Source organism: Myxine glutinosa, chromosome 11, assembly GCF_964187855.1.
Source record: "Myxine glutinosa chromosome 11, kmMyxGlut1.1, whole genome shotgun sequence".
NCBI classification, from domain to species: domain Eukaryota; kingdom Metazoa; phylum Chordata; class Myxini; order Myxiniformes; family Myxinidae; genus Myxine; species Myxine glutinosa.
The window spans coordinates 35,077,672-35,093,405 of NC_136271.1; the positions used below are offsets into that span (position 1 = coordinate 35,077,672).

Genomic DNA, 15,734 nt, shown 5'->3' on the forward strand with positions numbered 1-15,734 from the left:
TATTGCCCATTTTTAAATAACTACAAGCTGTCGACAACCAAGTGCTGACAAATAGATAAACTAGTACAACAAACAAAATTTAGCACTTTGAAACTTCAAAATATCCCCTTATTTTGGTGTCTGAAGAGATTTCGCTTGACCATTGGGTGACCATCTTGATGAAATATGGTGGCCATGATGATGAGAATTAATGTGGGCCTATATTTGGATTTGATCAGTTGGTCGAATACTACCATTGTGTCAAGTTTCATACTTTTAACCAAAAGTGTACAATTGTTTCACGATATGCCTCACTAGTTGTTGATAGGCATGGAAGGCAGCATCAGATGGTGGTAGGCTGAAATCTTAAATGATTATGGGAGAGTCAAGACGAGATAGATTCCATAAATGAGAATTCAGGAGTGAAGGTCACCAGAAAGTTTGTAATTTGAAAAGATAAAAAAAAAAACCAGGCATATCAATGGGATTGCATGACCTGCCCGAAGCAGGTGACAACAAGAAGACAGACAGACAACCGGGTATAAAATCGGTGAAACACTCAAATGGTGTTGTTCTTAAAGACAAATGAAGGAGGCCAAAAAATTAACAAACTAGAGCAATGCGACTGTGTCGCGAATATGCCTCCGAATGTCACGGGTAGATGCCCTCGTTCACTGTCCTAAAAACTAGATGGTATTCATAGAATACTTACCCTGTGCAGTCAACTTGGTGTGAGCCAATTCTTCTGTTTTTGAACGTTTCTTTTTTTTTTGATCCGATATGGCTGCCAGACGAGGTGAGCGATGACATCATTCATTTATATTCTCTAAATAATTGTTGCATAGATCATGCTCAATAAATATCAAACTAAACCGACTAAGCATTGTCCCTGTCGAATTACGACGTCATAATTATGGCACAAATGACGTCATCGTTAACAACACTTATTCCGCATATGGAGTTATTTACAATGAGCCATGTTTCAATTTTTTCCAAAGAGCGGTTTTGGAGATATAGAGGTGCAACGTTTTTCGGTTTTTCCAAGATGGCGCCTGTAACACATGACGTATGACGTCATGATTATCATTAAAATATTCTAAAGGAGGATGCGCTCCTATGGTGAAACTTTAGTGTCCATCAGACCAACAGTTGCTGAAATTTTTAAAATAATGATCGGATGGATAAGTGTTGTATTTCTCGAATTATGACGTCATAACGAAGGCACCGATGACATCATCATTAACATATCTTATTCCATATGGGGAGTCGGTGACAATGAGCCAGGTCTCAATGTTATCCATGGAGTTGTTTCAGAGATATAGAGGTGCGAAGTTTTTCAAAGATGGCGCCTGCACCACGTGACCTATGACGTCATAATAATCAATGAAATATTCTACAGGAAGAGGCCCTCCTATGGTGAAAATTTAGTGTCAATTGGACCAAGAATTGCAGAGAAAATAAATTTCATACTGATCGAATCAAGCGTTGTACTTGTCGAATTATGACGTCATAATTAAAGTACCTATGACATCATCATTAACATATCTTATTCCCCAAGTGGAGTACTTGACAATGAGCCATGTTTCAGTTTTTTTCCCATGGAGCGGTTTCAGAGATATAGAGGTGCAACCTTTTTCGATTTTTCCAAGATGGCGCCTGTACCACGTGACATACGACGTCATAATTATCATTTTAAAAATTCCACAGGAAGATCCGCTCATATTCTGAAAATTTCGTGCCAATCAGACTAACAGTTGCAGAGGAATTTTGTTTTTCATACTGATCAGATCAAGTGTTGTGCTTGTCGAATTATGACGTCATAATTAAGGCACCGATGATATCATCAACATATCTTATTCCCTATGGTGAGTACTTGACAATGAGCCATGTTTCCATTTTTTTCCATTGAGCGGTTTGGGAGATATAGAGGTGTAACGTTTTTCCAAGATGGCGCCTGTACCACGTGACCTATGACGTCATAATATTCACTAAAATATTCTACAGGAGGAGGCCCCCCTATGGTGAAAATTTCATGTCAATCGGACCAACGGTTGCTGAGAAAATGAATTTTTAAAATGCTGTCACGGTACACACTTTACTTTACTGAAATGCAGACACGTACGTACGTACATATGTACCTGAATGCTTAACCCTGCTTTTCGCTTTGCAAGCGCAGCATAATAAACGAGTTTGATTTAAATCCCTTCAGCTGTTTTAATGTATCACATTTTCACCAGACAGGCAAGTTTCACATCGATTGGTGAAGCGGTTTCAGAGAAGGGAATTTTTTAAAATATCGTCTTTCAAGTTGATATGGCTGCCACAGCACTTGCATATGACCTTGGAAAATGTATACTCTGCATATGTATGGGTAGAGGATCACGTTTGTGAAGTTTTGTGTTCATCGGATAAGGTTCGTTTTTCTATCCAAGATGGCTTCGAAACCACGTGACGTATGACGTCATCATTTTTAAACTATATGCAACAATGGTGTTGGATGATGTTTGTAAAATTTTGCATTGATAGGGTAAGTGGTTCCAGAGATATAATTATTTAATATTCTCCTTCAACCCAATATGACTGCCACACCATGTGACCAATGATGTTTTCGTGATCACCTTTTAATTGCCATGCGTAGTCAATGGGACACGTAAAGTTTCAAGTCAATCGATTTGGTGGTTTGGGAGAAGATGTTTTTTTGGGGTTTTAGGTTAAATCCAATATGGCTGCCAAACCATGTGACTGACCTATGATGTCGTAAATTTAATATTTCAATACAAATTGGTCATAGATCATGTGCATGTAATTTCAGATTTTTAGGATAAGGAATTCCATTCAAACATTTTTGGCTGGAATACCACTTCACCGATGTCATCATTATCATGCTTTTGTTCCTCATTAGGAGTACTTGACAATGTGCCAAGTTTCAAATTTTGCCATTCAGCGGTTTCCGATAAATACTTTTTAAATTATTTGCCTTTAATCTGAGATGGCTGCCATACCACATGACCTATGACGTCACAATTATCATAAAAACATTCTGCATGGGTGTCACTCCTACCCTGAAAGTTTTGTCTCAATCGGGCATGTGGTTGCTGACAAAAACGAGGTTTAGCCCGTACGTTCGTACGGACAGACGGACAACCCGAAAACATAATGCCTCCAGCCATCTTTGGGTGCGGAGGCATACAAATGTATAGAAATAGATTTGGTAAAACAATGCGATAGAAACAGATTTAGAAAAAATGAGTTCAGTGTGAACAGACCAAGAGATGACAAAGACTTGAATCAAGATTTAGCATGATGAACATACAGGGTTTTCTATAACTCACTGCAGCTGTACATTCGGTTGAGCTGTACGCGGTCCAGCTTGCTCATATCCAGTCTCTGCCCAATGATGTCCATGAAAAGTGGGTCTATGGTTATTATTGTGTCTAGACCCGTTGCCTTCTGGAATGCTTTCGAGTCATAGTGCATCACGGATGAGTAGTCATATGGTATGTTCAGCGAGTCAGATTCCTGCACGGTATTCTTTCCAAAGTTAATCTGATTCCCTGTAGAAAAAAAAGAAGAAGAAGACAAGTATTGGTGCATTCAAAGTACACTGCTGCCATGCCAAATAAATAAATAACATATCCTCCAGCAGGTGACATCACCGGGACACCTCCGGCGCTCGGCGATGTAGTTGTGCGGCAAGTGGAGGCGGAATAGGGAGGGTGCAATGCACAATAATTGATTGATTGAATAATTGTGTAATTGAAATAAATAAATAATTTGTTAATCGATTGGCTAATAGCGTACCTAAACCACCACCATTTCATCCAAATCTAACTTTTTGAAAATTAATTCATTAATTGATTAATCAATAAATAATTAATTGATTAATCAGTAAATCAATAAATCCAAAAATATCCTTTGGAGCTAAATCACTTGGTCATTGTCATGTCCAAATATCAGCTTCCTATCTCTAAAGGTACTTGAGATATTGCTAAGATGAGAAAGAAAATAAATAAGTTATGATTAAATCGATAATAATCAATTAATTAATTGATTGATTAATCAAAAAATAAAAATACAGTTTTTGTCAAAGCACGTGCTCACTATTGTGCCGAATTTTCAGCTTCCTAGCTCAAAGGATGGCTGAGATATCATCCGGACAAACAAACAAAAAAACAAATGAAAAATCACTCAAAGAGCGACACTTGGCAAAAGAGAGCAAAGTAGAATGGCACTCAATAGGGCATCATTTTGACCTCAAAAATAATTCAAAATTTGGCCTATGTTGACCTCAAATATATAATTGGTGGTTGAATTCAGTTCGCTGATATGAAAATCCGATTCAAATTTCAAGTCAATCAGATGAAAATTGAGGATTTTAGACATTTTAAAAGGTTGTTGATCTTTAGCCTGTGTTGACCTTTTGGCCTACGTTGATCTCAAAAATAGTTGTTGGTTGAGTTCAGTTCGCCGATATGTAAATCCTATTCAAATTTCAAGTCAATCAGATGAAAATTGAGGATTTTAGACATTTTAAAAGGTTGTTGATCTTTAGCCTGTGTTGACCTTTGGGCCTATGCTGATCTCAAAAATAGTTGTTGGTTGAGTTCAGTTAGCCGATATGTAAATCCTATTCAAATTTCAAGTCAATCGGATGAAAATTGAGGATTTTAGAAATTTGAAAAAAGTGGTTCACCTTTGGCCTATGTTGAGATTTTGACCTCAAAAATAAATAGGATTCTGTCGGACCACCAATTCTACCATTTGGTTGAAGTTTCGTGAACATCAGTTTGAAATTGTAACCTCTATAAAAATATATATATACGAGCTTGGCTCGGCTCGCTGTGCTCGCCTCACCAAGCGTCGATACTGAGGAATGGGCTTATTTTAGCTGAGGCTAATGACTGTACCTGAGTTGCTGTGTTGTCATGATTTACACAAATGATAAGACAAACAATTACTTTGCACAAATGTATTTGTTGAGTTTGTGATATTACATTTTTATAGGCAATTTAGGTTGAAGATTTGGGTTGAATGTTTTTTTTTCAAGAAAGAACCCCTCTGCACATACATGGGGGAGGGGTAGGTGCAGACTGGAAGTTTGGGACGATTACACCTCACCACCACGTAATTCAAAACACCTCACCACCACGAAATTAAAAACACATCACCACCACGAAATTAAAAACACCTCACCACCACGAAATTAAAAACACATCACCACCACGAAATTAAAAACACCTCACCACCACGAAATTAAAAACACCTCACCACCACGAAATTAAAAACACCTCACCACCACGAAATTAAAAACACATCACCACGAAATTAAAAACACCTCACCACCACGAAATTAAAAACACCTCACCACCACGAAATTAAAAACACCTCACCACCACGAAAATAAAAACACGTCACAACCACGAAATTAAAAACACCTCACAGCCATAAAACACGTAATAAAAACACCTGACCACCACGAAATTAAAAACACCTCACCACCACGAAAATAAAAACACGTCACAACAACGAAATTAAAAACACCTCACAGCCATAAAACACGTAATAAAAACACCTGACCACCACGAAATTAAAAACACCTCACCACCACGTCATTTAAAAACACCTCACCACCAAGTAATTCAAAACACCTCACCACCACGTAATTCAAAACACCTCACCACCACATAATTAAAAACACCTCACCACCATGTAATTATAAATACCTCACCACCACGTAATTCAAAACACCTCACCACCACGTAATTCAAAACACCTCACCACCACGTAATTCAAAACACCTCACCACCATGTGATTTAAAAACACCTCACCACCACGTCATTTAAAAACACCTCGCCACCACATAATTCAATATACCTCACCACCACGTAATTATAAATACCTCACCACCACATAAATCAAAATACCTCACCACCACGTGATTCAAAACCACCACGTGATTCAAAACCACCACAACGTTATTAAAAACACTTCACAACCACGGAAACAAAAGTTTGAGGGAGTCGTTAAGTGACAACACAGACACTGCCCAGACGTGTAGATATACAGATAAATGACTGCACCCGAGTTGCCGTTTTGTCATGGTTTAAACCAATCATAATTCAAACAATTATTTTGCACAAATGTATTTGTAATATACGTGATATCACATTTTATAAACAATTGAAGTTGAAAAAAAAACATTCCCGAAAAAATTCCCCCCCCCCCAAAAAAAAAAAAAGGAAAATTTTTCAAAAACAAATACCCGTAGGACATACCGACGGGAGAGATATGTGCTTACCAGAAGTTTGGTACGATTTCACAAAAGTTTGAGAAAGTAGTTCAGTGACAAGACAAGACAACACAACACAACACAGACACTGCACAGATATATATATATATATATATATATATATATATATATATATATATATATATATATATATATATATATATATATATATATATATATATATATATATATTGTCACATGTACGTCGCCGGGTTACTAGAGGCCTCTCTTGGACGAGCTAGTGGCTTTAAGTCCACGACCCGACAGGTTGCTAAGCAACCACGGATGCAGTCTAAGGTGACTATTACACGTTATGTCTAACCATTGAAGGAAAGAGACAATCAGTCAGTTTTGGAAACAACAAATCTTGTATTAAACATGCACATATTTACAAAGATGCAAGTATTAACAGAAAGGCAGTGTCACATAAGAAACAGTCTTACCCTAAGCACTCAAAGAAACCACTTATACAACAGGCCTTAAATGAAATACAGACAGGCGCCACATTCATCCAGGGAAATTAGATGGAAAATGGGACAGAAAGAAAGAAGCCGGGGCATGTTGGCGAACTTGTCCTCACCCATACGTTAGTCGGCTTGGCCCCGTGGGTCTCAACAAGGTGTCGATGCAGGTGAGTGAGAGGAACGGCTGGGAGGTGTGCTGCAGTGCAGTATCATGTGATACTTATATCTAAAAATAACTGCTGGGGTCTCAGATCTCGTGTTGCTTATTGATGCTCCACAAAAGACAAGCCCTGAGGTGTGTGCGCTGAAAGATGCAAGTTTATATGGTGCGTGTGTGAAAGGCGTGTAAAAAATCGGTTCTACCGGCTTGGTCAGTGCCCTTTCCACCTGGCAATTTGAGGAGCACCTCCCATCGCACCTTTTGTGTCACTAAGATGTGAGGAATGCCCATGCTGCCTGATGTGTTGGGGAGAGTCCTCCCCTTGTCTAGCTTGGCACTTTGCATTCCACTAGTAGGGAAGAGTGGGGCACCTTGAACAGGTTTTTCAACATTTGGAATTTCAACATTTCAACACCTGAAATGCCAAAGAAGTCAAACTTCCATTGTGGGCCAAAACGATGTTGGCCAAAACTTCCAATACGGGCCAATTGTGAAAGAAATGCACCCTAAATTTTTAGAATAGAGGCTGTGGATGGACAGTACCCAAAATATAAGCCCCCAGTCAGGCCACACCCAATTAGGGGCTAACAAACAAAAGTATTGAGTGGCAGCATATGCTGTTAGTCTTCCTTAGTCATTCACCTTCCTCAATGTTGTCCCACTGAATGATGACAAAGTCATCACGATCAGTACGAGACTGTTCATGCCAGAAGCCAAGTGTGTGTAGCAGTTCATGCTCCACAATGGAAATGTAGTCACATCCAGTGCCGATTGAGAGTATCTGTCGTCCTCTTTGCTTTCCCACATAGGACCAGCATCTACAGAAAGAACACAATTCAAGAAAGTGTCATGTAAAACATCCAGTTCATATTCCAATATGACACTACATATTGTTACGTTTGTAGGGCGTTGGCAATGATACGATAGAACAGGTAGAGTGTATCGCTTAGTGTGCTCCGACTGTCGCAAAGAAGAAGAACCACCTCAATGTACTTACTATAAGTATAGATCCGGTAGACCTTGTGTTCGGATTAAGTGTATCTTCCTCCCCATTAAGAGGAGTGGGCTATGTTAATTAGCTCAGGGATTATGGGTAATTATCCTTTGTACGTCGTTACATCGAATTTATTTCTTATGTCCTTTTTGGCACCACACCATAGACACAAGCAGAAATCGCCCATTAAACAGCTCACTATTAATAAAAACCTTCCGGAAGTCATGCATCAAGCCATACCACTGACAACCCCGATTTGGGAGGGGCACAGAGCAGGCAGGTCAGTGGGATTACGCCCCCAAGAGCAGTGATTGGTTTGAGGGAATGCTCGGTGCTCGGGGATTGGTGGACGGATGACGTCAGCGAGAACGTTCTGGAGCGGGCAAGTTGGCACGTACTGGTTGGATTAGGATGAGGATGACGTCAGAGCCTGGATGATAAAGAAACGAGCAAGCAGACATTTTCCCTTCCTTCGCTCTGGTCTTCTCCTTGGCTTCTCGCTCTGACTGACCTTTATCGCTCTCGTGTGCCTTGTCCTACCAAAGACGATAGCGAATGGTCACGATTCCCTCTTGCGCATTCTCGCCCTGAACCTCATACGAACGGTGGCATTTTGCCCTCGGGCTCAAGGGAGCGATCGTGAACGACCACATTTTGGAGATCTTGCTGGTGGTCGTACAGAGGAGATCTTGCTGGTGGTCGCGCAGCCTGGGAACTGCGGTTTTCTATGCGAAGGATGGGTGGACAAGCACGGTGTGGAAGAGCGGGATGCACGCATGCTGTTCGCTTCACACGTGAGGCCTACTTCGCACCAACCGGCGCGGCCTAGTGAAACGAGGGCGGACTGAGGCCTATTCGCACCAATGAACGAGTGCGCTTTCCTGCCAAGAACGGAGCCACGTCCAGACTGTGCGTCCGGGGCCTGTAAGAGTCTTGACGAGACGCACCGGTCGAGTCGAGCTACAGTCACGTGAAAAAGTAAATACACCCCATGTAAAGTTTTGACTTTTTCAACATATTTCAACATACAGCGATTTGATCATCATTTCAACAACATTGATAGATAAAGGTGATATAATATAACAAATATCATGAAACATTTACATTTTGTAGTCCATTGTATAATTTAAATAATCATAAATGCAAATTTCGCATGTGGAAAAAGTAAGTACACCCTTGGCTCGAATACGTGGTATTGCCCCCTTTGGCAGAAACAACCTTAAGTAGGCATTTCTTATAACTGTCTACCAGTCTCTGACATCGACTGGGAGAAATTGTTGCCCACTCCTCCATGCAGAATTCTTTCAGCTGTGCGATGTTTGAGGGGTTTCTTGCATGCACAGCTCGTTTCAAATCCGCCCACAACATCTCGATGGGATTTAGATCTGGCCTTTGACTTGGTCATTCCAGAACCCTCCATTTCTTTCTTTTCAGCCATTCCTTGGTGGATTTACTGGTATGTTTAGGGTCATTGTCATGTTGCAAGGTCCACCTTCGGTTGAGCTTCAACTTTCCGAAAGATGGCCTCACATTATCCTCAAGCACCCTCTGGTACAATGAAGAATTCATAGTGGATTATATGATAGTGAGCTGCCCAGGCCCTGATGCAGCAAAGCTGCCCCAAACCATAATATTTCCACCACCATGCTTTGCAGTTGGTATCAGGTTCTTGTGGTCAAATGCTGTCTGGTTTTCGCCAAACATGTCTTCTGGTACTGTGGCCAAATAGCTCTACCTTTGACTCATCTGTCCAGAGCACATTGTTCCAGAAGTGCTGGTCTTTGCCTAGGTGTTCATTGGCAAACTTTAGTCTTGCCCTGATGTTCTTTCTGGACAGCAAAGGTTTTCTCCTGGCACACCTCCCATGTAGATCAAATTTGTGCAGCCTCTTTCTAATGGTAGACTCGTGCACTTTGACATCAACAGTGGCAAGCGCTACCTGTAGGTCCCGTGATGACACTCCGGGGTTCTTAGAGACTTCTTTCAGCATCTTGCGGTCTGCTCTCGGGCTGAACTTGCTGGGGTGGCCTGGCCTGAACAAGTTGGCAGTTGTTTGGAATCTTCTCCACTTGTAGATGATCTTCCGGACAGTCGAATGATTGATTTCAAATTGTTGGGAGATCTTTTTAAATCCCTTCCCAGACTCATAGGCATCTATAACCTTCTTTCTGAAGGCCTCAGAGAGCTCTTTTGATCTAGGCATGGTGACGCCGCACACTTCAACAACAAAGAGCAAACCAAACTAAATGTCTGAGGTTTAAATAAGATCCTCCAAGATCCTCTTCAACGATGTTCTAATCATATGCACCTGAGCTGGTGCACCTGATTCTAATTTTAGGTATTTGAAGTAGTGATAAATGTAGGGGTGTACTTACTTTTTCCACATGCGAAATTTGCATTTATGTTTATTTAAATTATACAATGGACTACAAAATGTAAATGTTTCATGATATTTGTTATATTATATCACCTTTATCTATCAATATTGTTGAAATGAAGATCAAATAGCTGTATGTTGAAATATGTTGAAAAAGTCAAAACTTTACATGGGGTGTACTTACTTTTTCACGTGACTGTAAGTGCAATTAAATAACCAGACACATTTATTTGCAGTTATTTTATCCTTTGTCTGTGTTCGAGTCTGTTTGGGAACGCTCCAATTTAGGAATTTATCATTATTTGACCGTGTTTTATATTGTTGCCGGCATTTCTTAATAAAGCCGGCATTTTTTGTACATTTTAAACTCATCTCAGTTTGAGTTGATTTATTACAGGTTTGAGGACTGCCGGTGGGAGCCGTGAAGGTAAATGCTCCGGTTTCTCCCCCTCCCTCTTGTTTCCCCACCCATATTTGAACTGAACGCCTCGGGGTAACAGCTCGTTTGGTCATCCGTGCTACCCTAAGGTGTTCACCAAGGGTAGTCACGCGACAATATAATAGTTATATGGAGCTTTGTCAGTCAGTACGGTCGAGAAATAGTGCACCTACCTTTAAGCTGTCTATTCGTGGTGCCCTTGCAATCAACTAGCTTTATTTATTTATTGTTTGACAAGTTTTCGGTTTTACCATACATTGGCTTTGAATTTGTCCCGATGATGCATGTGCAGAAAGGAGTGAGATAATACTTTACACTGTCTGCTTGCCTGGCATTCAAACAAAATGGAAAATCATTACAAACCAGGAGACCTACTGTTTTTAAGGACCTTATAAATGACACCGATAAGATGGTGTTAGATAAGGTGGTGTAATAGATACTAGGTAAAACGCGGTAAAATCCAGAATTAATTTATTTATACGCCTTTAAATCTCTTTACCCCTTTACTTCAATTGAATTAAAAACTTGAACACTGTAGAACATAAATCGGCTTCATAATACTTCAAAGAACCTCACTCCAGGGCGTATCAAAAAAAAAGGTAATCCGAATTCAAGGGGTTAATATGCAAAGGTTATTTAGTTTGACAATTTACATGTGGTTTACAAATTATGAGGAGATCCTCAGCTTTCCATTGATGCCTTTCATGCATCATTGCTGTCACACATGACCGAGTACATGTTCACTGAAAATGACAAGTTCAAATCGCATTTTTACAAGTTTGGCTAATCGGTGCAAGACAGTTTGAAATGGACGCATTACTTGTCGACTGCCAAGTTGATTATGTAAAATAAATTGTTAAGCTGGTCTGGTAATCGTCGGTTGCGTCATCCTTTGTTTAAGATGGGTATTTAAGATGGGCCTACAGTGCATGGGTTTAGAGACAGTCTGAGTCATTGAAAAGATGGTTCAACTTACGACTGAACAGCGGACCTTCGTGGTTACAACCTTTCACCAAACTGGAAGTTTGCAGCGAACTCATGATGCATTCAGGGAACATTTTCCAGAACGGGAGCCTCCAGCAGCCAAAACCATCTGGGCGAATGTTAGAAAATACCAAGAGCATGGCACTAGCCTCAACACCAACAAGGAGAATTCTGGTAGGAGGCGCACTGGGCGATCGGAAAGGAACATTGCAGCAGTAAGGCAGCAAGTTTTGGAGCATCCTAGGGATACCAGCACAAGACGAAATGGGACGGGATTGCCTGCGGCAACATTCAACCAAATCACAAGACTGGACCTCCACCAACATCCACATCAGACTCACATCTGGCATCAACTTACACGAGGGGATTTTGCCAGGAGGCTGGTGCTTGATGGATGGTTGATAGCACGTTGCGAAGCAGATGTTAATTTCCTGCGGTATCTCATTATCGGCGATGAAGCTGCTTTCGCCATGGATGGCAAGGTCAATACCCATAATGTTCTTGAATATGCACCGACAGGACAACCCCAGGAATTTAATTTTGACACCAACATGAATCGACAAAAGTGGCCTGTTTGGTTGGGACTTTGTGGAAGTGGTCAGGTGATCGGACCATTTTTCTTTCAAAGGAATGTCAATGGTAACAGGTATCTGCAGATGATCAATGATGAAGTTTTACCACAGCTGGAGGAGAACTTTGAGCGACAGGTTCGTGGTGTCTTTAGATATCTCTGGTGGGCCCAAGACGGCGCCCCAGCACACCGTCTTAACGCTGTCCGAGATCGACTGAGGGAACTCTTTGGAGACCGAGTCATCGCCCTCAACCATGCAGTGGAATGGCCGCCAAGATCACCTGACCTCACACCATGTGATTATTTCCTTTGGGGACATTTCAAGGACAAGGTGTTCGTAACTCCTCCCTGTGACCTTGACGAATTGCAGGGCCGTATTCGACATGAAGTGGATGCTTTGCGCAATGACCCGGCTATGGTGAGACGAGCAGTTCAGGGCATGCTCCGCCACTGTGAGCTTTGTGTTGAAAGGGGAGGTGGACATGTTGAAGGTGTGGGTGCATAAAGGCCAATCATTCCTGAGAAATGTTCACATCTGACGTTCATTTTGCACCAATTATCCTGACTTGCATCCATTAGCCAAACTTGTAAAAATGCGATTTGAACTTGTCATTTTCAATGAACATGTACTCGGTCATGTGTGATAGCAATGATGCATGAAAGTCGTCAATGGAAAGCTGAGGATCTCCTCTTAATTAGTAAACCACATGTAAATTGTCAAAATAAATAACCTTTGCATATTAACCCCTTGAATTCGGATTACCTTTTTTTTGATACGCACTGTGTTGCCTGGCATGTGAGGGTCGGCATATATCGATATATAGCATGCGAGGGTGTGGCATGTGAGGGTCGTGGTGAAGATGCTGATTGACGCTGCATTCTGTGGTGATCAATAAAGCCTCCATCTCCTAAACTGCGACTCAACATCATCTTTTTTTTTTTCTTTTTTTTTGTATACTGAAGCGAGGCTCGTGAAAGAGCTAACATTTATTTCACAAACAAATCAACCAGACAAACAAAATATACAAAAAGAGGGAGCGGAAGACAAGATGGGGAGAGAAGGGGAAGCACACAACCACAACATTTGAGAGCAGGGAGAAGTGTGGGAGGGAGAGGGCTTGGGGGGAGGAAGCGTGGGAGGAGGGGGGGGGGGGGGGGAGAGGTATAAAACACAAGGGGACCGAAATTAGCGGGGGTAGAAAAGATCAAGGTTTTGGATGGTGGAGGATAAGAGATGGTGGTGAACAGCTGTTTTAAAGACCTGGAGGGTGGAGTGGGATTGAAGAGAGTGAGGGAGTTTGTTCCAGAGGCGGGATAAAAGAGGAATGAAGGAGTGAAGGTGAGCAGAAAGTCTTGATTTTGGCAGTTTAACCATAAGAGGGTTGCAGGCAGATCTTGTGCGACCTGTAGGAATATTTGGGGGACAGAGCCCAGAGAGAGCTGGGGGGGCAAGGCCAGAGAGGAGTCGGCAGATGACGGAAAGACCACCAACCTGCCTGCGGTGAGTGAGTGAAAGGCCCTTGGAGTTAGCTTCATCGCGGGAGATTCCAATGATTCTGAACGCTTTGGTTTCAACAGCGTGAAGACGAGCTAGGTGTGAGGCAGGAGCACCAGACCAGAGGGGAGAGCAGTATTCCATAGAGCTGCGGATGAAAGCCTTGTATGTGGTGAGGAGCTCAGGTGTGCCAAGGAAGGACTTCGCACGACGGAGGATGCCCAGTCGGCGACTGGCTTTGGAGGCCAGATTTGAAAAGTGGTTTTCCCAGGAAAGATCATGGCAAATAGTGAGACCCAAAAGCTTGAGTGACAGAACTTCTTGAAGAGGATTATTCAGAAAGTGGATGGGAGGGTTGTCCAGTCGGTCTTTTCGGAGAGACATCGTAAGAGTGTGAGATTTATCAGGATTGAAAGACATGTTCCATTTGTTTGCCCAGTCTGTGATTTTGTCCAGGTCTGCAGAGAGTGAGGAGGCTGCAGACTGCCGAACTGAGGGATGAGGAATGGAGCGACAGAGAGTAGAGTCGTCAGCAAAGAGATAGAGAGGATTTTCAAGAGAGTCAGAGAGATCATTGATGAAGACCAGAAAAAGCACAGGGCCCAGAACACTACCTTGGGGAACTCCAGCCTGAACAGGAAGAGGAGATGAGAGAAACCCATTCAGGGCCACACGTTGACTACGACCAGAGAGGAAGTCCGCCAGCCATGCATGGAGATTTCCATGGATACCAAAGGAGGAGTGTTTGGTGAGCAGAGCAGGGTGCCAGACCGTATCGAAGGCATGTGAAATGTCAAGGGAGACAACTCTAATTTCCTGTTTGGCGTTGAGGACCTCCATCCATTGTTGAGAAAGCAGAAGCAGCATGTCCAGAGTAGAGTGACCAGGTCTGAAACCAAATTGATGATCAGAGATCAAGCCATTGGAGAAGAGGAAAGATTTCATATCTGAAGCAATGATGGATTCCATGACTTTGCTGATAATTGGGAGAAGGCTGATTGGTCTGTAGTTGCTCGGATCTGTTTTTGCACCTTTTTTGTGCAAAGCGGTGACGTTGGCTGATTTCCAAGCAGATGGCAGATGACCTTGAGCAAAAGAGAGGGTGAAGAGAACAGAAAGAGGGAGTGAAAGAGCGGAAGAACATGATTTTAGGACCCGTGGGCTGATGCCGTCAGGACCAGTTGCAGAATCAGAGTCTAGGGTTGACAGAAACTTTTCCAACTTGTCAGGAGGAAAGGACACAGAGTCCAGGAGCAGCTGGGTATGACTGGGTACGGTGGGTACAGAGAGGGATGGGTTTGGGACACAAGATTTAGAGGCAAACACAGAGTTGAGGCATTCAGCGTTTTCACGTGCAGAGTCAGCCATTAAGCCGTTTGAGGTGAGGGAGGGGATGGAGGGGGAACAAACACCAGAAACAGATTTGACCAGACGCCACCAGGATTTGGAAGAGGGAGACAGATAAGAGAGTTCGGTCTTGAGAACGGTGAGATATTGTTTCCTGGCTCTCCTGAGGGTGGACACACACTTGTTTCGGGCTTTGTGAAAGGAAATGAGATTTCCTTCCGGTGGATTTGCTTTCCAGGAGACGAAAGTATATGTGTACACATTTCAGTGTATACTGTATACCTGTGATGTATATGGCTGCTTCAGTAGCATTAAACTTCTAGATTTTAAAAATATCTTTAAAAGCACCATTTTATTAAAAATTAATTATATACAGTACTTGAACACTGCACGATTCATAATATATATAGGTATAGTGTTCTATGAACTCTCTAGTTTCGTTTTTGTATCTGATGTGATCAGATCGTTTTTGGAGCATGGATGTTCTACTCCCTGATTTTCATGTCATCATAATTGTACACCGCTCCTTTCCTATTCCATCTCCAGGCGCTGCATGGCGTCATCGCCGGGCACCAAAGGGGGCCCGGTGATAAGGCACGCTGAATATTCAGGCGGCATCGTTAAATATATCTTC

General features: G+C 42.0%; 1 protein-coding gene across 1 annotated transcript in view; it reads right to left on the reverse strand.

The window, feature by feature from the left end:
• Positions 1 to 15,734, reverse strand: part of LOC137418094 (meprin A subunit beta-like) — a 73,092-nt gene that overhangs the window by 36,461 nt on the left and 20,897 nt on the right. Inside the window, exons 4-5 of the mRNA XM_068104056.2 lie at positions 7,536 to 7,711; positions 3,312 to 3,533 (exon numbers count right to left, since the gene is read on the reverse strand). Of these exons, the coding sequence (XP_067960157.2) occupies positions 3,312 to 3,533; positions 7,536 to 7,711 (398 nt within the window). The remainder of the gene's footprint in view (positions 1 to 3,311; positions 3,534 to 7,535; positions 7,712 to 15,734) is intronic.